The 23,817-nt window shown below is 30.9% G+C and overlaps 1 protein-coding gene and 1 pseudogene across 1 annotated transcript; one reads left to right on the forward strand and one right to left on the reverse strand.

Annotated features, from left to right (window-relative positions):
- Positions 1–14,829, reverse strand: part of LOC136980970 (uncharacterized) — a 29,493-nt pseudogene extending 14,664 nt beyond the window's left edge.
- A 7,836-nt stretch (positions 14,830–22,665) lies between these two features.
- Positions 22,666–23,386, forward strand: LOC136980976 (histone H2A-like). The gene has a single exon (XM_067277175.1). It carries the CDS (start codon positions 22,830–22,832, stop codon positions 23,241–23,243), a length of 414 nt encoding a protein of 137 aa, XP_067133276.1. The 5' UTR covers positions 22,666–22,829; the 3' UTR covers positions 23,244–23,386.
- The last annotated feature ends 431 nt before the right edge of the window (positions 23,387–23,817 follow it).

Consider the following 23,817-nt stretch of genomic DNA (forward strand, 5'->3'; position numbering starts at 1 on the left):
GAAAAAGTTTATTAGTCCAATTGGAAATAAAATTTTCCTGAATAAATAAATAAAAATAAATAAAATAATGACAAAAATTTGCTTTATTAGAATGAGCTGTAATAAAGCATATTTTTGACATCTAAAGAATTTGGAGTTGTTTTATTTTAAAAATTTCATATCATTAAATATCCCATAGTAAATGCATATTCTATAATTTATACATAAAATTCTAAAATAAATAATAAAATTTATCTCCAATAAAAAAATTAGATTATGCTTATTAAAAGTACAATTTAAATTTTAACTGTAAATGATTTTATAAGAATATGTTATCACTACAGAAAAAAATACTAGCTAAATTACTTTATTTCCTTATCATCAATCAATCAATTAATTAATGTAAAAATATCTTTTGAAATGATAGATGGACACAAAAGAAATACTGAAAATCTGAAAATGATTAAAATTAATGTAACTATAAAATAAGAAAATTCTGATAAAACAATAGATAAAATAATTTAATTTGCACTCTTGGTGTGAATAAAGACAACAGATCAGATCAAAGTATCTTTCTTTTTAAATATTTTCAATGCTAATATGCATCGTTATCAGAGTATCGAAAAGATTCAAGATAAATCAAAACTTATAACAGGAATATCAAAGAACTGCTAAAAACACAATTCAAAATCATTATAAATTGCTATAATTTTATTTTAAATGTAAATGGTATCTCGTACTTCAAATGACTAACTTTGAATGCTTCGGAGTTTGAACTCAAAATTCAACCAAAATTTGCCTCAGAGTTCAATGCTTCGAAGGTGAAACAGCAAGCAAAGTGAAAAATTGTGCACGAAGCATAAATGCAATCTGTTACATGTCAAAGTTATCTCTTGCTCTCATGTAATACTTGTATGTTGTTAGTGCTTTTTTCACATTATTTCTGGCGAGTTTAGTTATATACTGTATTGTGTGTTATTTGTCAATTTTTAACTTCTACCTGCAATTTTTTTTGTTGACAGCTTTTGGACACCCTCATATATTTTGTATCCTATAGTTCAAAATTTTTAAGCCACATTTGGCACGTTCAAAATTTAAGGGTATCTTTCCCATATACATTACAATTCTTTTTACTATTTGTATATTATATCTTTTGCAAAACTCAAAGCATAATATGTCTGATAGATATACTTTTTATCTGAAGATATTACAATTTGATTTCATTCAAATAAAATGTGAAGTAAAGAGTTTAAAGTAAGTTTCTAAACAAAGAATAAAATCATGTACATGTTAAATTTCGCACCTGTTTTTACTAAATCCTACATCTATGTTAGGTGCTGAAGTTAATGGTGTGTGATTAATAAACGTAGTTCTCATTTTATTATATAGTATTGATGTATTTTGTTTATGGTTTTCATGTTTTAATTTATTATTAAGGCATTTAATTGTGTTGTTATTTTTACCTCAAATTATGTGTATTTGCTGTTTTAACTATCAAAATGAGTATTGTGTAGGTCTGGAAATGAATTAATTCACTTTCCACTATTTCTAGCGAGAAAAATCGATTTGGACTTCAAATCTCCCGGAATGAATTAAATTCAAAGTATGAGGCACCACTGTATAAGTTTTCAGTAATCTTTGAAAAGTTTTAATTTACAAGCAGCTATTGATATAACTACTTTTATAATAATTAAAAAACAAATTAAAATTAACAAATTGACAGTGATTTACTAACAATTAAAATCAATAATTAACTAGCAATTATTTTGTATTATTCCATTCTAAATTTAATTTAGTACTACTGAAAGATCTACCTTATCACTTTGACTCTGAAATTATAATTATTTTTAAATTCAAGCCTCTTTACAAACCAAAAGCAGGAACAAGACAATGACCTAGGAAGCAGTGAGGTCTAATGTAAATGAACTAATCTCAAAGAAAAAAAATTCCTTATCACAAAATGACAATTTCTCTGACAGAGAACAGACAATTATGAACTAATCTTATAAATTCAATTGTAAATAGCACATATTTAATCTAATTATTGATATTTTATATTTTTAACTTATTAAATGCATTAGCTGATATCATTTAATTTATCAATAATTTATTCTGTTATTTTCTTAATCACTTTTTTTTTATAAAAAGTAATTTACAGTATTCATTAAGATATAAAACACAAAAGAGAGGTTGTCAGGTATAAATACTCTAATAATGCCTAAAATGAAAGGAAAATATTGCTGTTTGCAGACCTTTGAGAAATACTGTTTGGAACAGTATTAGTCCTATGAGTCTGACAAGACTTATTTCGAAAAACGAAATTCCTTTATCACAAACTGTATTATTCCAATATGGTTTTTTAAATTAAGAGTCTCAAGATATATCCTTTTCTATTTCTAGATAATTCTTTCAGAAAACTATATTGTACTTACAAATTTTTTAAATTTATATTAAAAAAATTGATGTACAATTTAATAATTTTACAAATATAAAATAATATATATTACTAAAATCATTAAAAAGGAAATTGCTATCATAAATCAATAAATTGCCAAATTCTATTAACTGATATTGTATATTGCAGGAAATCAACATATTAGATAAAACTTCAAAAACTCAGGATTAAAAGATTTTATTATGTTCTGTATTATAAAATAATTAACTGAAGTACTAGTAAGCTGACAAGTAATTATAGATTGCTATACTTTTTTTTATAAACAAAATAATAAAATAAATAACTCAAATCAATTTTATAGTATACAACAACATTTTTAATCATTTGATATTGAGAAATTGCTATATATTTATTAAAAATAATTCATTTAAATACTCTTGATTAACTTCTTATTTCAAAGCAATTAAAAAAACAATCTTATTTTAAAGAAATCAGTTTTAATAATTCCTTAAGGTATTTTCAGGCTAATCTATTCTATCTTCAAAATTTATCTCACAAAGAAAAATAAGAATTTTTTTAAAAAAAACTACAATATTTCTTGTAAATAATTCTGAAAACTCAATGAGTTTAAAAAAAAAAAATAAAAAAAATTGTGGTTTTTCAAATCAAAAGTTTTGATTTCTTTGGAATAAGATTATCTTTGTGTATTTTGATTGTTTTAAAATACAAACTGTACTTTATACAAATGTTTTTGCAGCTTATTTCAAATATGTAATTACTAAAACTATAAAAAAAACCTTCAATTAGACATATCTTTAAATTTTTTGACACTTATATATGTTTTTATTTCAAATTATGTGAATTATAGCTTATCATAAATATTAAATGAAAGAAGTTTAACAGGGGAGAAAAAAAAACCCTCATCTTTTTTCTATGCTTATTTGCTTCATCGAAAAGATGCAATATAACTTTTAATTGATTTAAATTAACGCTGACAATAACTCACAAAATAACTTAATAAATTTATTTAATTATAACAGCAATGTTTAATAACTTAAGCCTGTACTTACTTCTAATGTGATCATCAGCTAACAATGATTGTGATGATACTACAACTGTGGCTGTACCATGCTGTGTTCCTTGTGAAGCTAGAAAAAAGCATTATTATTATTATGAATCACATTTTTATGTAGATAAAATTACCTTCATAATTTTAAAAATATAAGCAAATAGATACAAACATACTAAGATGTAATCAAAAGTTTATATAAACATTATCTGTATTATATCTATGTTAAAACTGTCTAATCTCATCAGTTCACAACAAACTAACATTTCTTTTTCTTTTGAACTGATAAACTATTAATCATTAAAAATATAAAGTGCATTATAAGAAAAAAATTCAATATAATGCATTTATTTCAATGTTTAACAAAATATATGATTGCTATTGATAAATTTGATTAAGTATACAAACATTGGTATTCTTATTCTACATCAATTTCACTTAAGTATTCATTGATACTCTTGATTTGATTCCTAACAATCCTCTGTGTCAACGATGCCCAACTATCGCCCATGCCAAATCAGGCCTGAAAACATATTTGACACATCACTTATAAATGATAGAAATAAGCCTACATTTAGTATATATGGAACATACAAAACATTTGAGGCCTGTTCAGGATTGAAGGATTAATGGGATAAGGCAACACATGGGCAATTAGCCAAAGAGGAAAGTGTATCCTGAGAGGACTTTCTATGGAAAACTGGCTCTATTTATATACATGAAAAACTTGGAAAACTCTACATAGCTAATCTGTTGGTAAGCTGAGAACCCATAACCAATTAGTGGTTTTACCTACTTGGCAAGTGGTTAGCCCAGCTACCTATAATTTAAATAAAATTTGGCCCACCAATCAAAAAGTTTGAGCACCACTGTTCTACATCATCATCTTCATATTGGGGAATTAGATTACTGGCTTGTAGTTAATTAATGGTATGTTCCTTTAAAAAACAATTTCACTACCTTGAGAATCATTAACTTTTGTGAAGAAACTGCCTCTCACGCTTCTATAACTGATTGTAAATAAATTCAATTGATAGTGGATGGCTTTCTTTTTCCACTTGTGGTTAAAAACAAGTTTCCTTGACTAATCAAAATATGGCATTCTTGAATATGAAGTTTGAATGTTTTCTCAAAAAGGCCTCCTGGTATAAAAGCCACATATCAATTTTCATATTTTGTAAAACTGCTTTTATTGATGAACTAAAATGCCACTTAAATGAGTTCCATATTAATAAACATTGACAAAATAAAGATGATCCTAGTTAAGTCTTTAAATAATGTTTTTTTAAGCTATCACCCATTCAATTTTTTCAACTGATACAAAACTAGTTTGTGATGAAACTTCTTAACAATCACAGGCATTGGCCTGTTAAAATTTATTAGAACATATGGGGGATATTTAAAGCCATTAGGTTTTCCACTTAACTTCATAGTTATTTGTGATTTCTCAAGCCCTTTACTAGACTAGAACCATCAAGAGCTCTTTGGTGCTAAAGCAGTAGATAATATCGGATCCAGCCAAACTTTGGTTTCTTCATATCCAATAATATCATTAAATGTATAATTACTTTTGATTCAAATGTTTTGAATATGCATAATAAATTTTATAACCTTATCAACATAATCAGCAGGTGGTTGCTGACATACAGTAGTGGTTCTTTGTAAAGCTGAAGCATGTCTAGCTAAAAATCAATCAAGTCATCCTTTGCTAAACTTTACTCCAGAAGTAACAGCAGAATATTCAAGTAATGTATAAATTTCTTTTGCTTTTTTCAACAATCTTGAGTATAAAACTTTTTTTCTTTCTTTCTTCTCATATTCTTCTTTGTACCACAAATACAGTTCATCCTCTAGTTTAGGGGTCTCGAACTCAAACCCAGCAAAGGGCCAGTCAAATAGATGTATATCAGATGCAGGCTGTATTCAATATTATTCGGTAAACCAAAACATACCGAAATTTAAAAAAGGCTCTAATAAAGGTCTTTTTGTTGCCAGGCCTCTACGATTTACATAAACAGTTAGATGTTTGAATTTTTCTGTTTTAATACCCACGTTAGAAATATTGATTTTAAGTAAAAAAATCATCAAGGCCACGAGCCAGATACGAAGCCTTAATGGGCCGTATCTGGTCCATGGGCCTCCAGTTTGCAACCCCTGTTCTAGTTGTTCAGAAAATTATTTTCATCTACTACCTTGAATTCATGCACATTTCTTATTATCTTTATTGACAATTGTGTGATCTATTTCTTTTAAATTATTCTTCCATTGTTTAATATTTTGATTATCATTATTAAATTTCTTAGAAACTGTCAAAATAAACATTTTATCAAATTCATCAACTTACTTTTTTTTAAATTCAATGGGTAAGGATCATTTCTTAGCTGATGCCATTTTCATTAGCACTACCACCACCAGACTTGTCAATGCTTTTACAATACTCTTGCAACTTTTAGCAGGAAAGTCATGCCAAAAATCACCCAATAGAGAAGTATAGAAACCATTACCAACTTCATTAAAAATTCAATGCATTGGCAGATGGTAGTAATGTACAATCATTTTGTAAAAGTCACCTGAATTACTGTAAGTGCATGGATTACTAATTTTTGAACCCCCTCCATCCCTGGGTTATTATTTGGGCATGGATTACTATTAAGATATGAATTATTAAATGCAAAAATAGGATAGTAACTACAATATTTGGTGCAAATGCCATTAATTTCTAAATTATTTATACATTATTCCTTTCTAAATATAGCATTTTATCACAAGTTTTAGTAAAAAATATAAACAGACAAAATATTTATAATGTACAAAATACATTCAATCAAAATGCATATTTTTATTTCAAAAATTTTATCATCATCATCATCATTATTATTATTATTAAATTTTGTTACACTTTTATGAGAATAAACTGGAGAAATCCTATTTATTTATTTTTTCAAAATAATTACTTATAATTGACATTATTATATAACAGAAAATAAAGATGACTCCAAAAGATGCCATAAAACTTCAATATGAATGACTTATAAATGAAAATTAATGATATAAATTCTCTTATAGGCAAAAAAAAAAACAACTCTAAGTTTCCTACTAACTTAATGTTTTGAGCGAAGGCATTATGCAAAATGTTTGAAAATAGTCCATTTGTTTGCAGTCAGTCAAAGTTGCTACTGAAGTCAGTCTTCTGAATTAGAACTGAATGATCTGAACCAAACTAAACTTAAAACTGTTTGTAGTGTGAAACATTGTAAATAAACATCTGTAAACATCATCACAGCAAACATCAAGGCAGATATTTGAGGCACAAAACCATATAAGTCAAACTTCCATAAAACAAACTCTGTATTACAAATTTTTTATGGAAATATATTTCCATAAAAAATTTGCAATACTAATAACAACATAAAAATAATATATTTATATTATTTTACATATTGATCAATTGTAAAAACAATTTGCTAAATTGACTCATTCCTGCAATAGTACCCCCAGGTGGCTTGTTTTGAGGACAAAACAGATATTTTATTGTACCCATAATGAGATCTATTCTATCCTAGAATAATATCCTGTAACACATCTATATTCTAGGATAGTTTCATATAACATTTTTGATACATTCAAAATCATGAAACAGCTTTCTTCAGCAAGAAATATTCCAGATAAAATTTTTAATTTTTTAAATAAAATAGTAGTACAGGTAAAATTTACTAATTTTTAACTTAAATATGTAACATTATCATTTCAATCATAATATTTTCTTCAATTTCAATAAAAAAATATTATACCTTCTATTTCTTTTTTCGTGTTAAATGCATACATATTTTATTTTGTTATTAAAAGAAGTTCAAGGATATTTTTATAAAGCATTATTACAATATAGTACTGTGTTTTTTTCCACTTAACTTTTCTATATTAAATTCTCTGAATTTCCCAGAGACAATTTGCTACACAAAAATTCAGCTGTACATATATGTGATAGTTTAATTTTCATGTGTCTTGCTTTGCAGCTAATTCCTATATTATATTGATAGGCCTACCACTGATGAAATAGTCATCAAAATGTTCAGTATATTTACAAACATACTAAGATGATAATATACTTTGCTATAAACAACCAATTTCCTTGTCATAGGACTATTTGGTTTATAGCATATCTCTTCACAATGTTTCCATACATCATAAACTCTTTTGAACTTTTATTACTGGAGATTGTTTATACACTTCCTTATAGATTTTAAATGATGTAAGAAATGATAATTTTTTTTTTAAACTTAGCATTAAAATATATTAAACAACAACAACAAATTAACTTATTTCATTGGCTATAAAAAATTAAATACATATTTTATTTTATTTACAAATGCAGTTCTGTAATTCTGTTGTATTTTTTTTATTCAAGAAACAGTTCTACAAATAATATAAACAGATATAAATATGCAATTTGATTCATACATTAGAGTTCGGATATTGATTTCTTATCCATTAACATGAAAACTTCAGTCTGACTAAATGAACAACAAATCATATTTATGTCTGTGTGTATATATATATATATATATATATATATTATGTCTAGAACAATAAAATGAACTTAATTTTGATTTCCTCTCATATTAATTAACTAATAATAATTTTTTCCTTTAGATTAAATTAAACAATAGTACCTAGAATTTGCTAATTATTTTTATTAGATGAATGTTTCCAACAGTTTTTCTGCTAAGAATTCCAAATCAAAGTGAAATTTTCTTACTTTTAAAAAACATTTAAAAGTTATTTCCGTATGTTTTAAAAGTTTATAAGGAACTTAGATTTTTAAATTTCAAACTGTTTAAACTTGAACTTTTTAGTGGACATTATTTTGATTTTTTTGTAATAAGTACTACTAAATCAGTGGCGTAGCGTGGGTGTCAGCCGCCCGAGGCGGAGGAAAATTTCGCTGCCCCCTTAAAATTTTGGTCCCTTAAATAAAATACGGGGAATCCCTACAAGTCAGTACAGACTGTGTTGTCAGTCGCTACAATGAGCAAGATGTCATTATTATACATTCATTTAAAGAAAGGGATTCCCCATTTTCGTCACAGAATAAGTAATGAAAAATTCCGTGCTCATTTCAATCGGTCCGAATCGTAGGTGCGACAAAAATATGAAATGAAATGGTTCAAATTTTTACAAGATATTATTATTATTTATTGTGAAAAAATGCCACCCCCTAAAAGTGCCGCCCGGGGCGGGCGCCCCTGCTGCCCCCACTACGCTACACCACTGTACTAAATATATCTGTATAATTAAAAAATTATCTTCAAATTTGAATTACAAAGGTTATACAAACATAAGTTCGAGTCCTTATTTCTTTATTTTCTTCCCTTTATTCCGATCAGGAACCACCATGCAACTTGCAACTTGAAGTCAAAAAAACTTCTAAAATTAACGAACAAAACACTATTAGACGACATACAACACAATTAAAAATGATCTTCGGCGCCGACCTGTCTTTATAGGCTACGGCGTCTACAAAGCATTAAAACTGTTAGTCTTCCACAATAGTATCCGTGTTATATAATTGCTTTTAGTTGCTATTGTGGAAGACTAACAGTTTTTAATGCTTTGTAGACGCCGTAGCCTATAAAGACAGGTCGGCGCCGAAGATCATTTTTAATTGTGTTGTATGTCGTCTAATAGTGTTTTGTTCGTTAATTTTAGAAGTTTTTTTGACTTCAAGTTGCAAGTTGCATGGTGGTTCCTGATCGGAATAAAGGGAAGAAAATAAAGAAATAAGGACTCGAACTTATGTTTGTATAACCTTTGTAAATCAAATTTGAATTTAACTTTAATTCCCGAGTTTTGTACGAAAATAAAAAATTATCTGACTGCTCTACAATGTTAATAATTAATATATTTTGGAACAAAGGTATGTTTTCAGCTTGAATAAAACTTTAGGTATCTATATATGTAAATTTCAGTTAAATAATTTGTAAAGTCAGTTCATTATTAAGTTTGTAAATTTAAAAATTTGAAATTTAAGTTTATGAACAAAGTCAAGAAGAAACAGGATTTTATGTAGTATCTTATGTTTATCATACCTAGTCATCATATCATCAGACTAAGTTGTTAATTACAAAATATAGCAACTCTAGAATAAATATCTGGAAGTTAAATATTCTTACCCTGCAACAATAAAAATTTATCCTAAATATAGAATAGAAGCTTTGATTAATTAAGGTTCCACATTATCCAAGGTAAACTTGTAAGTAAATACACTACTTGTCATATTGAAATACATAGTTTAAAACAATAACACATAATACAAAGTGATTTATTTCTGTTACCTTTCATCATTTGATTCCAATGTCAGATAATCCATTAAAATATAACTACAATAATATACATTTTTATTACTAAAATTATTGCATACATTAACTGTATAATGTAAGAAGTGAAAAATAAAAAGTTTTTCTTATATATGATTAAATTCATTAAGGTATTAAAAAAAAGCTTAAAAGTGATAGCATGTAAATCTTTTATATTTGTAATTTTTAATCCAAAATGACTGTGTGCCATCTGTTTTATTCAAGTTTTTGGCTATCTGAGGTAGCTCAGTCCACATTACTAGGATAATTGGAGTACTACTGTAATATTTGAAAAAGAGAGCAACTGAGAAGATTTTAAGAGTATTAACAGCAATATACATATATACTCCTTGACAAATAAGTTATGCACTGAAATAGAATTGTCCAATTACTACAAAACTCATCATACAGATATGCCTCAGATAGGTATGTTAATTACCAATGCAGTTCAATTATTTTCCAGGTAAAACCACTACTCCAGTAGCCTATATAACAGCTGGCAGAGACTCGTTATATTCAGCATTTTCAGTATACCTGTAATTTGGAGATCTTTAAATGCCAGACACAACTGTACAATGCAGTCAAAGACATTCACTCAAATGCCTTTCTGTAAAGTGTGTGTAAAGATACTTAAGAAAGGCAGAATCACTGGACTGAAGGAAGGCAGTTGACTGTATTACCCAATTGCCTGCCATCTAAGTTGTTCTGATGTGGCTGAGACATTGGGCAAAACAAAAATATAGAGGGCATGCATATAAAGCAGACAAGTTTTAGATACCCCAGACAAATCACTAAAAATATTGTCCAATCGTGAGATAAGCAGAAACAACTGCAAAAGCATCATGTATGATAACTGCTATACATCCTGAATTAGAACAACATTGTTGGCTTTAATTCATTATACGTAATTGTATAAATAAATATAAAATTGAACGTTTAACAAAGATAATATACTTTGCTTCCGTTAATGCAATTAAATATAATACCGTCAGCCATGTTTTATGTTTTATTTTTACTTAAAAATGTATTTTATGTGAAGATGGCAACAGCACAGAGGACGTTTTTTACCGTATTTGCATTTTAGTGTGTAGGCAGTAGCCTCTAAAGAAAGGCTGCCGCCATACTTGAGAAATTGTGGACTGTCAACTGGAGCAAACGACAGATAAATAGCGGAAGCAAAGTATATTATCTTTGTTAAATGTTGCAATTTTATATTTATTTATACAATTAAATATAATGCAATTAAATGTAATACCGTCGACCATGTTTTATATTTTATTTTATTTTTACTTAACATTGTTGGCTTTGAGGTAAAACCAAGATAGAGAACCTTTTGTTTTGATATTATAATCACTTATTACCATCAACATTAAATTTGTACTAACAGGCTAAAGTTTCATCCAATTCCAACATTTAGGCTACTTCTTGGCATTTAACATTTTTTGTCAATAAGCATGAAACTACTATAAATGAATTTATTAAAAAAAAGGATAACTATCAATCTTTACTTATAAACTATGTTGAAGATAAAAATTAAAATAAATATATATTTAAATGTGATAAAAAATTTAAAAGCAGTCACTTGTTAATTTTAAAATATCTAGAATACCAATTTGAATGCATTACACATTAGATATTTAGTACTGCATTTTGAATACATGTTTCCATATAAAATAGAACTAGTAATTAATTTCAAATTGGTGGTTTTATTAAATTTTGAATTGTTTCCAGCTATAATATTTGGTAAAAGCTTTTTCAGCCCATAATTCTACATTTCAAAGAAATAACACCTAGATGCAATTTCCAGTAAATAACATGTAAAAAAATTTACTGGTCATATGTTTTCAGCCACAATTTAATTATTTTAATTTTATTAATAATTTCGTTTTTACATTATACCTTGTAAAAAAATATTGCTTATTTATTTATGATGTAAACTGTACATAACTGTCTCGGTTGAACATCGCTTTGAACATTTAAAAAGAAAAAAATTGGAATGTGGCAACGTTCAATTAATATAACTGTTTTTTGTATTCTTCCCGACGAGAGCCGATAAACTGGCCGAAAGCGTTTGACCATTACATTTTTTTACTTGTTGTTTGCTGGAAATTGTATTTAAATGTTATTTCTTTGAATATCACAGTTCCAGTTTATACGTGTGCTATTTTTAATTCTACATTTGTTTTTTCAATGACATTAACACCTATCTCTAAATATCCAAATTATAGTGTTAAATTTAAATATCACAATAGTAAAAGAACTCCAGCAACATTTAGATTACATTTAAATATATTTTAGGTTATTGATTATTTATATATCTATAAATCAACTAAGTTGAAATTAATGATTCAGAATAATGTTATTAATATTGGTAATATGACATCTATTAACAATTACAAAATTTAAACTCAATTTTTATTTGCTAATTAAAAATGGAGGGGGAAAAAAATTACCAGTGGGTTTGTATGAATGTACAGTATTACAATTCTAAAATTTTAATATACCCAGAAAAAGTATAGTTCTGAATTAGATAACATATCTACAAAAAATTGTGATTAGGATCTTCATTCGTTCTGTTTCTGTTCATTCTGAATTGTCATAATAAGACTTACATAAATTCTATAAAAGAACTATAAGTCAACACAGCAACTTATTCTGAATCCTTCGGTACCCTGAACTATTTGTTAAACTTATAGTCCAAAATAAAAATTCAGCAATTTGCTTGTCTCTACATATAATATTTTTATAAAATTTAAAAAACTTTGGATAACAAAATCATACTTATTTAATGTTAGACTTTTGAAATGTAAATAATGAATATTAAATAATAATAAAAAAGCAAAAATAAAAATTTCTTATCATTATTATTTGTATTGCATATATTATCAAAGAATAGACCCTAATATTATTTTAAATTGAAATTATAGTAGTGTTAAAATATTTAGAGTATTATTAAACAATACATGAACAAAATAATCATCTGTGCTAGAATATGACATCATGACATACAGATGTTTGACTATTAGAAAATACGTTTTATTTTCTAATATGTTGTTAAAAACAAACACATTTTATATGTTTTTCTATGTATAAAAACAAAATTTATAGTCAAAAAATTTTCACCTTAAAATTTTGATCGTTTAGAATACCAAATAGTCAAACAACTTATCTTCAGTGAGAGACAATATTCCATATTCATAGACTTATTTTTTATATTAACAAAATTATTATTATATATAATAAAACAAACAATGATGGGATATTCTAGTTTGGAATTGCTAAATTAAGTAAAATAAATCATCTTAAACAAAAAATAGAGGAGAAAGAGACCAGTTAACTTAACTATACATAACTGTTCCTAATTGGTATGATTTTAATTAAATAGCATATTTATCAATAATTAATAATTACTTCAATATTAAAATAAATTAAGACACATTTTACTTAAGTAGATAAGATACTAAAAGCTTACAAAAAAAAAACTTTTCCATTAATGAAAATGGTAAAAACAATTACAATGATAACGAAATTACAAATAAAATAAATTCATAGTGTAAATAATCCAATAGAAACATTTACATTTTATATTTTATATTATTTATTTCTCTTCAAATTTAATTAGATCAGACATTTGTATAAATTAGTAGAAATTAAAGACAATATTTATTTCAAATAAATATCAATCAATTTGAATAACATAAGCAAAAAAAAAAAAAAATAAATTCCTGTCTGAATTTTTTTAATGTTTACATTTTTTAACAAAAACTTATAAATTAAGCTCACTTATTCAGGCAACAAAATTATCAATGGGACGTCACAGCTTCACCGGCACCCAGGCAAATTCAAATTAGGGGTCCGGCATACAGTATTGACTTCAGATAACGGCCACATTCGGCAGACTTGATTAGTTCCAGAGCCTTCGAATATTTTTCTGTCGAATGTCCTCTACGGTAGCACTCTTTCGGAACACGTTCGGTGTTTTGACATCACATTTGGTAGCGTCTTTCATTTACGCTACCTATCGCTACCCAAAACCGACCAACGAGGCTTTTTGTTCCAACGCAACGTCACTCGTCGTTCGGCAGATCCAGGTTACTACATAACGGTTCCCGATCCACTCGGTTACGATCGTCGAGTCTGCCGAACGATGCCAATTTTCTTCGGAAAAATTTTTTTGGGAAAATACTTTATTAAAAAAAAAATTGGTCTAGGGCCCCCTATTAGTGGAGACCCCAGGCAATTGCCCACAGGATAACGCACCAGAGAATTATACGTTTCTTTTTTACCTCCTGCACACGTAAAGAATATATCATATACCAACAAGCAAAAGTTACATCAGGCCATAATTATTAAATTAGCCTTAAAAAACAAAAACTAAAATAAAATTCTTCCCTCATACATAATCAAGCAATTACCAACATATTTTAATAATAATAACAAGAGATGTTTTTTTCCTCAAGATAAACATTTTCCCATTGTCTCATAATTATCTTCATCAAAAGCGATTAAAGAGAAGAAAATATAGAAGAAAAAAAATATATATATATACAAAATACATTCAAACGAATGCATTAAAAGAGACGACGACGGATAATTTTTTTTTGAATAAACTGTCCACCTACTCTACGAGTGTCTGCTGATAATATCCCGGAAACTTACCACACCTGCAGTTAACAGCATCTTCGATTCGGTTGTAATACGTGTAACATGTACCGCAACAGAAGCTTTCGTTCCTCGTCTCCCCAGACGTCGCCATGTTGGTTCGACTTGGTACAGAAACCGTGGTAACAACCGCTTTTCTGGTAAGATATTTCGAAGACTACTTACTAGCTGTCGTATACATAACAGTCTCAGCGGATGTTCTCACGAATCTCGTATCAACTTCCGATAATATCTTCTGGTTTTTTACAATTAATGTTAAAGTTAGAGAATATAGAAATGGCCGACTTATTCCACCAAGTTTATAATTCACCGATGTTACGTCGCCAATGGGATGATGGCATGGCGGTCACGTGACGCGACCGACGTCATAAGGCAGGAGTGGCTGTTTGAGAAAAGTAAAGCGAAATAGTTGAACAAATCGATCAATTTTACCATTTATTATTAAGCCGTAATAAATCTGATAAGCGATACATTCGATAAACAGATTTTAAAACGGATTAAATATACCTTAAACGTTTACAGAAAATGTATTGAGAAAATGGTCATCACCAGTTTGCTGATTGGTAACTGTTCAAAAAATCCGGATCTTTAACTGCTTATTCCTTTACTTTTTTTCCTTTTTTTTAGGATATAGTTTTTCGGCTTTTTTTTAAATATTTGTCGACGATTTAAATTCGTTCTTACGATTTATTTCGTCGTGCATCTTCTTCTCTTTTATATCTTCGAAATGTTTTGGGTTAAAGACGGCGCTTGATTAATTTTTAAAATAATTCCCGACTTATTGGTGAAGTATCTGAGCGACTTCGTTCATATATAGAGCATTATAGAAACGGTGAAGCGAAACTGAAACCAACAGGTGGTTAAGACTGGATAATATATATATATATACACATACACACACATATACATATAAACACTCCCCTGTTTTAAATATTAAACGTCAGTCTTTTTTAAAATATAATTATACTAAATTATCTAATTGTAAACATTTTCTCTAAACTTAAACAATTTGTCTGCTTGTGTTTTTAACACATTTATCTCTGTAATTGGTGATACATAAGAAGTACTAACTTGCAAAAAGTGTAACACATAAAATTTATAATTAATTTAAATTTTAACCCAAATTAATCTATTCATTTAAAATTTTAAGTATACCTTTTTTTTTTTTTTTTATTTTGCAACTATAAAGAAGCAAGGTAAACTTGAGTAACAGATTGTCGAGTAAATATTCTTGCTAATGGTCAATTAATTATGTCTGAGTATATACATAGTCTACACATATATAATATCAAAATATTCTAAAATTCTTTATCGATTTAGGATTAATGTAATAGAAGTTTGCAGATTCACTAGATAGCCTATATTAGAGATCATATAGCCAGGGATGCCCAGATGGGATCAAAAAGAGTAAATTGCCCCGGCCCTCGAGCAAGTACGATCCTCTATACATTATTTTTTTAGTTTACTTCCTATGCTTTAATATAAATAATTTAATTTGCCTTATGCCGTCCAATGTGTATTTTTCTCCAGGTCTTCGCTACCCCTTTGGATGGTCTTGCACACAGAAATATTAACATGTGCGATTAAAATGATGAATATTTTAACTGTAGTAAACCTGTGTCGCGCGGTACCGAATATTTTTTCTTCCGTTTTATTCAGGTTCTGTTTGGACAGGTTTTACTACACTGCTGGCCATTAAAGGTGCTACACTGTACAACAAACACGAAATTTGCATGAAAGGTACAACATTCTGGGATATGCAAATGATTAGCATTTCAACGTATGCTTGTAAAGCAGGTAGGAGTAAGGCCAACTACAATCCGTATAGAAAGGAAGATCGTAAAGCTGATTTCGCTTACGGAAATTGCATTCGCACGTTGGTTGTTTGTGTAAAGGTTTTGTTATGCCTCGTGTAAGAAGGAATGTCTACCAGTACGTGTCAGAGTTTGATCGTGGTAAAAGCGTGACATACGGGGACTGAGGTTTATCATTCCACGCTACTGTTGCTCGCATTGATCGTGATTCGATGACTTTCACGATAATATGGAATCGATGGGTCTAGGAAGGCCATACGGAACGCCGTGCGGAATTTCGGCAGTCCCTGGTCACTCCCGCAGGGTCATGTATAAAAGATACTGCTATAACGGCAGCCACGTCACATACCGAGTCAGGAACTTGGGTCGTTTTCAGAACAACGAGTGTCTTCACGGACAATGCAACGACGTTTGCAGCATCACGGATTATCAGCACAGCGACCATTGCTGCGGCTTCCCTTGACGCTGCAGCAGAGACAGGTGCACCTACAAGGGCGTGTTCGACGACGAATATGGACGCAGGAGTGGCGGTATGTCGTATTTTCAGAAGTCTGGTTCTGCTTATCAGCATCATGATGGCCATATCCGTGTGTGAAGGCACCGAAGTGAACGAGCATTGCCAGTTTGCATTCATCATCGTCTTGCAGGCTTAGCACCTGGAGTTATGATATGGAGTGCCATTGGGTAAAATCTCGGGCACCTCTTGTTCGCATAGCCGGTAATTTGGACAGCCGCCGTTACATTTCTGATGTGTTAAGGCCCATCGCTGTGCCCTATCTTTCAGGCTTCCGTCACGCTACCTTTCAACAGGACAATACATGACCGCATGTTGCCCATGTTGTCCTGACTTTTCTGAATACAGACTTGTTTACCTCATTTGTCTTCGCCCTACGTGGCGTCAGAGAATGAGGAAATGAGTCCCGTTCATCTCAGTTTGTCTGAGCGCACAACAAATCGCGTTTACGCTTTTAGCGCATTTTTTCATCGGCACGCAGTTCGCACATCGAAGCATCGTTCGAACTCTGAGGCGAAATTTTGTCGAAATTTGCGTTCGAACACTGAAGGGTTCTAAGTTAAAACAGAAAGTTGAAAATTTGAAGATATGCCTAATCCCCTTGACAATGCATTTTAATGATGTTTTATGGATTGGGTTCACCATTACCATCCTCCCTACTCCAAAACTATATAAACATAAGCAAATGTATAATCTGATTATAATGTAGGCTGTGTGTAAATGGATTGTAGTGATGCGTATGGTGGGGAATGGTGAGAATTTGTGCCACCTTTACCATCCCCATTCCCAATCTCAAAAATAAGACCAATAAAAACATTTGTTTTAAATTTTTTAAATATATTAAAATTATTTAAACCTTTTTCAGTCCCGTAAGTACCAAGAAAACCTTATTTTCCAGGCCCATCATGAGTTCGACCAGGCTTGGCTGGCTGGTAAAAGATAGGGCCTGATATATTCTGGGCAGACCGCATCAGTGTTCTCTGCTCGGATTCAATTTCGGGTTCCCCAGAGTGGAATGTTAATACTTTTGCGGTTTCAGCAACCCAGCCGTTTGCAGGAGGCATTATAGAGATAACATTCTCGACTTCTATGCAATGTTTTTTGGATGTTGTTGAGTCTCAATTTCTTTTTGTGAACAATAATCTCGTCCTCTTAAGTTCAGCTTGCCACTGATTTTCTTGATAATAGGGAAGTTTGAAAATGTAGTCAATTACTGTAGTCAATAGAGTTTCTATAATCGAATCCGATAGAGAATGGTTGAGATACTTCATGAAATGAATTTACAAATCATTAGTCCCTTTCTTCCTCCGATAATAGGCGAACCATATCATTTAGGATACGAGGGCACATTTTAGAATTAGTGAAAATGTAATTTAGAACCTCCGTTATTTTTACTTTCTTGGCTCTGTTATATATAATAGAGGAAAAGTATGGTCATCGATCAAAAAAAGACCCCCAAGATTTTTACATTTTTGGACTCAGGTGAATCTTGAAACTTCGAGAAATGCAAAAAAAATCGGGGGTTTCTTCTGTATGTATGGATTTTAGTGTGGGGGTCACGATTTTGTTTACCCTCTTTAAAGCTTACTAACTCCTGTGCTTTTTGTCGAAAATTTCTGAAATTTTTCAGGGAGGTTTGTGTATTAGTGGAATTGAAGTTATCAAAGTCGACAGTTTAAAATCGGTGGTTGAAGGTCGACTAGGTGGGGAGATAGAGCGAGTAGGGCCGGACTTAATGAAGATTTTACTCGTTATTACTATTTACATTTTTTTTTTTTTTTTTTTTTTAACTTGTCCCTTTCCTGAAAAATAAGCTTTTTGCCATTTTATAATAATTAAAAATATAAAAAGATTTTTAAAATAAAATATCATAACAGATGATGCCACACGCAATTTTAAACGTTGCCGGAAAAGTTAGGCAACTCGTTGCTGGCTTTTGTAAAATTTATTTATTTATCGATTTATAAATTGATTATGTTATATTAGTCTTAGATCCTCCTGTGCCAAGTGGCACGCTGGGCAACCAGCTGTCTCCAGCAAATGCGGTCAGCTTTGTTTCCTTTTTCTACCCCGTGGTTTCCATTCCAGACTGATCAGCCAATTCTAGAATGTATCGGTCTGGAATTGCTATTTATGTTATGATGGTCTTGATAGATATTTGTATTTATACTGTATGGGTGTACTGTACGTAGGCTAATGAGTTTTTGTGCCCGAAATGCATTCTACTGAAAATTTGATTGTGGTTAATTAAATTTATATTAATTAACGCAGTTATGTTATTAGTAATGGAAAGTCTCACATGAGGGAGGATACGTATCTTTCCAACAAGCAAAATTAAATCATTACGAACCACGGCTCTTGATAAAATATCACGATGAATACATCCGCTTGTCAAATAATTATGAGCATCAAGCGATGTCTCAATGTTCTATAGTTGGCCACGTGGTTAAATCGTTGGATGAAAACTCCTTTGTTTCATTTCGTATGGATCCCATCCAATAAAAGAAGTTTACCCTTTATATTTTATCAAATCATTACCTTTCAAATCGTCTGCAAAGCCAAGTAAAATTATTTTCTTCCACGTTGACATAATAAAGTGATCAAGCAAGGAACGTGTGAAATCAGCAACCAATTGTTTTGTTAGGCGGAGCGATGACGTTATATCACGTGACTGCACCCCTATTTTGTATTAAGGTTGAGGAAATTTTGCAAATATAAAGAACAGTGGAACCTCGCTTAACGAGCACCTCAACGAGCAAAACAAATTGAAAAAATTTGCCTCGCTTAACGAGCGATATTTTGCATAACGAGTGATGAGGAAAGGGGAAGTCCCGAATTGTGCTCATGCGGCATGCTCCATCAGTCTGCGTTTAGCACTCGTTCCACTAGCGTCTTAGTGTCGCTTGTAATCACATATTTTTCCAAACTTGTGTTCACACATTACTTATAAACATCAACAACCATAGCCCGTTATATAATAAACACTCCAAACGATATGCCAAATTCTTGGTTCATTAAATTTAATGACCGATTCCAAATTAAATTTTAGAAATGTCTAAATTAAAAATTAACTATTTATAATTATTAAATTTAATACGAGATGGAAACATAACTGCTTACCTCTAGTCAAATTAATTAATTTCTAATATTTAATTATAGCCAGGGCCGGATTATCGAATAGGCAAAGTAGACAAATGTCTAGGGCCCGTAATTTGGAGGGGCCCGGCTTTAGTGCAGAAGATTTCTCTGTTTCAAAACGAGTTAAAATTATTCAAGAAATTCGATAGGACAGAAAAGGCTGTATTTAAGAATTCCTGCTAAGCTCCGCTCGACTAGCCATTTCCTAAAAAAAAAAAAAAAGGTCAACAGCAACCTGTGCATCAGAAGTAATGTACGCTACGAGATCTCTCGCACCATCTAGGAATATTCCTGATATATGGTTATGATTTGGTTTCTAAATCTAAACTTATACGTCGCGACATCGCATATTCGATATAGCGTTCAAGTTGCTCGAGTGTGAGGATATTACAATTGAATAGTGTTTTATAAAAGAGTCCAGAGAATCGTAGTGCCACCCTTTTTAGGGTGACACTATGATATCCGCACCCGGTGTCACCCATGCTAGCTACGCTAATGTCACATTATATAAGATTTGTTTAGAAGCAACTTATTTAAATGGGGCCCCAATTTAAATTTTGTCTAGGGCTCGCTAGAGGCTTAATCCGGTGCTGATTATAGCCTTTACATAATCCAAGAATTTGGCATATTGTTTGGAGTGTTTATCAAACTTATTAGCTGTGATTTTTTTTTTTTTTTTGTTTCTCCAAATCTAATTCTCATTCCAGGATGGTTCATTCCGTGCTAGAAGAAATGATGATGATGATTCATGCTCCTTAACAGTGTATATTGTACAATTTTTTTTTGAATAAACGTTATACATAAAACATTTCAGCGTTTTTTCGGCGTGAAACGCATTATGGTATTTTACATTAATTTCTATGGAAAAATTGTTTCGCGTAACGAGTGTTTCGCATTACGAGTAAGATTCTGGAACGAATTATGCTCGTTAAGCGAGGTTCTACTGTATAATTAACTTATAAACTGTCAGAATACATTTGTATTTAATTTTAAACCTACTTATTAGTTTTTTAAATTTTTGCTCGTTATGGCATGTCACAGATTGTCAATAATCAATACGTAGCTTATTTGTGGCAGGACTCTGAAAATTCTTTATTTGTCAGAAGCTGTAATATCCGGAATAATTGTGCTTACGCTGTCTTAATTTTTAACCATGCCCAGTAGCTTCAATAACTGCGTAACGCCAAGTTGTGCAAATTGGGCAAGGATAAAAACGAGTACGAAGTCTGCAAGTATGAAGTTTTTCTTCATAAACCTGATTATTAAAGACTGCCGAATTATTGGGCTATAAGGTTGATGTTTGTATTAAAGCAGCCCAGGTAGACAAATCAAGAATACTAGAGAGCAAAAGAAATACTACAATCTCAAAAATGAACTAGAAATCTTCCAGGCTACGGATGGAAAAACACATAACATCTGTTTCCTCTTAAATGCATTAAACACGATTCCACCCACATGAATTGAATCGGAAAGGGCATTCTCGGTAGCAGGACTTTTCATTAGTTAAATAAGAACCAGATCGAGTAATCGGAGTATTTACCATATTTGCTTTTTAAAATCTTATAAAAATTTACAATAATATTGTATTATGTTCTATTTAAAACACGAAAATTACCTTTCTAAGTTAGAAATTTGATCTAAGTTCATTTTATTCTTTAAATTTTTAACTCAATTCAAAGGCATTTTTGTTGTTGTTGTATGCAGTTTCCAGCAAACTTTAATAAATTTTTTCTATTTGTGAAAATTTCTACGTAATTCAAAGATAATTTTTAATATATATCTTACACAGCATTATTAATATGATTTTGGAGGTTGCGGAACGTATTAAATTACTTTAAAAAATGAAAAATAATTATATCATTTGATTTGACGATATTTTGTATATCTTAAAAACAATTAATTCTATCCCGGGATCCCGGAAAGCAGTTCACTTTCATCCCGGGAAAAGCAAAAGACCGGGAAATGAGAAACTTTACTTGACATGTCATTTAGATCACCAGTTGGCCAAGTAGATAAAACCCCTGAACAGTAGCTGGGCGTGAATTCGCGCCTGGCTAACGGGCCAATCACGTGCAGTTTTCCGGGTTTTCTCCGCGTGACAATTTCTCTCCCCATTGGCAGATGGCCCACGTGTCGCGTTACCGTAACCAAATAAATCAATCTCAGCAAATGTCAGGCCCGATTGGGTCCGAGATCGAATTCAGCCGCCCGACTATATATTTTCTCCAGATGACGGGCGGTTAAGTTGTCGGCCTACTGTTTGGGGGGGATCCGGGATGGAAAAACTCAGGAAATTTTTCGGGGATGTCGGGCCACGTCCCTTACCGCGCGACCGTACCATTATGGGCCGGCCGAACACATAATGGGCTTGCTAAAAAAAGGCTCTCGTAGTGCCCACAGAGTTAGAAGCATTCGAATTAATATTGCTTTTATTTTTATTACTTTCATTTTATATTCCAAAATGTTTTAGTTGCTTAACTTTAAATTAATTAATTAATTAATTAAAATTTTAAATTTTTATACAGTTATGTTAATTCTGTATTTTCGCATTAATGTTAAGAATTATTTTTTGATTATTTCATTTATTTAATTATTTTTCGTAATAAAAAAAAGGAGTATGATTTTTAGTTTAAAAATGATAAATAATATTTTAAAAAAAATAAAATCTTATTCGACATTTTATTTTAAATGAAAGAAGCGACGGAATTTGATGACAAAAAGAATTTTTGGCGCGACGTAGGACCAATGGCATTGGACAACGTCGAGGCCAGTAACAGCTCATTGGTCCGTACGAGAAGTCGATGACGTGCTGCGATACGAGTATAAAAGGAAGACGAAGGCTTGCGCCATTTTCGAATTTGTTTGCTGGAGTGTGTTAGCGTGTTCTGTTTTAAAAGAGAAGACAATGTCAGGTAGAGGAAAAGGAGGTAAAGTGAAAGGAAAGAGCAAGACACGATCCAGTCGCGCCGGATTGCAGTTCCCGGTGGGACGTATCCATCGTCTTTTGAGAAAAGGTAACTACGCCGAACGAGTCGGTGCCGGTGCTCCCGTCTACTTGGCTGCTGTTTTAGAATATTTGGCAGCCGAAGTTTTGGAATTGGCCGGAAATGCCGCGAGAGACAACAAAAAGACCAGAATCATTCCTCGACATTTGCAGTTGGCCGTTCGAAACGACGAAGAATTGAATAAACTTTTGTCCGGAGTGACCATCGCCCAAGGTGGTGTCCTGCCTAATATTCAGGCGGTTCTTCTTCCCAAGAAAACTGGAACCACACCGACTGGGGGAAAAGGTTTAAAAATAGCCAGCCAAGAATTTTAAAAACTGATAATATATACCGTATATTATGTGTTAGATGTAAACTCTTATTTTGATTTGATGCCAGTTCAAATCTTTGATGTTCTTTTATAGATTTTATGTAAATTTCCACTTTCGGAATAAAAATTTTTGGCTTAGTCTGTTCACCCTGTATGAAATGTGTTTTTTTGCCGGACAAGATATACGGTGGTTTGTACGGTGTGCGTATGCTAGACTTTTTGGGCCAGATTTTCTCTAATCGGTGCTCTGTGGGTCTGTTTGGAAATGCTTGTGATCTGTAGGTCGGTAGCGGAAATGACTGTATTTGGTTCGTCACATGCCCCTCCTGAAAAAATTGGGGACCAATACCGAATGGTAATTCACTTAAGGTTTGTAGGTAATATTTTTTTTTTGAATGAGATCTCTAGTCCCTTGTTGGACCAGTGTTTCTGAACAGATCCTTCATAGTGTAAAACATTACTGTTCTGGTGAGGCTTTCTTGGCTCTTTTTGGTACTATTGGTATGGAGGAATAATGTAAATAAGAGCTTGTTTAGCTCTCTTAACATTCTAAAGCTCTATGAAGAATCCTCTAAGAA

Source organism: Centruroides vittatus, unplaced genomic scaffold (genome assembly GCF_030686945.1).
Source record: "Centruroides vittatus isolate TY-2023 unplaced genomic scaffold, ASM3068694v2 contig_738, whole genome shotgun sequence".
In the NCBI taxonomy this organism is placed as follows: Eukaryota; Metazoa; Arthropoda; class Arachnida; order Scorpiones; family Buthidae; genus Centruroides; species Centruroides vittatus.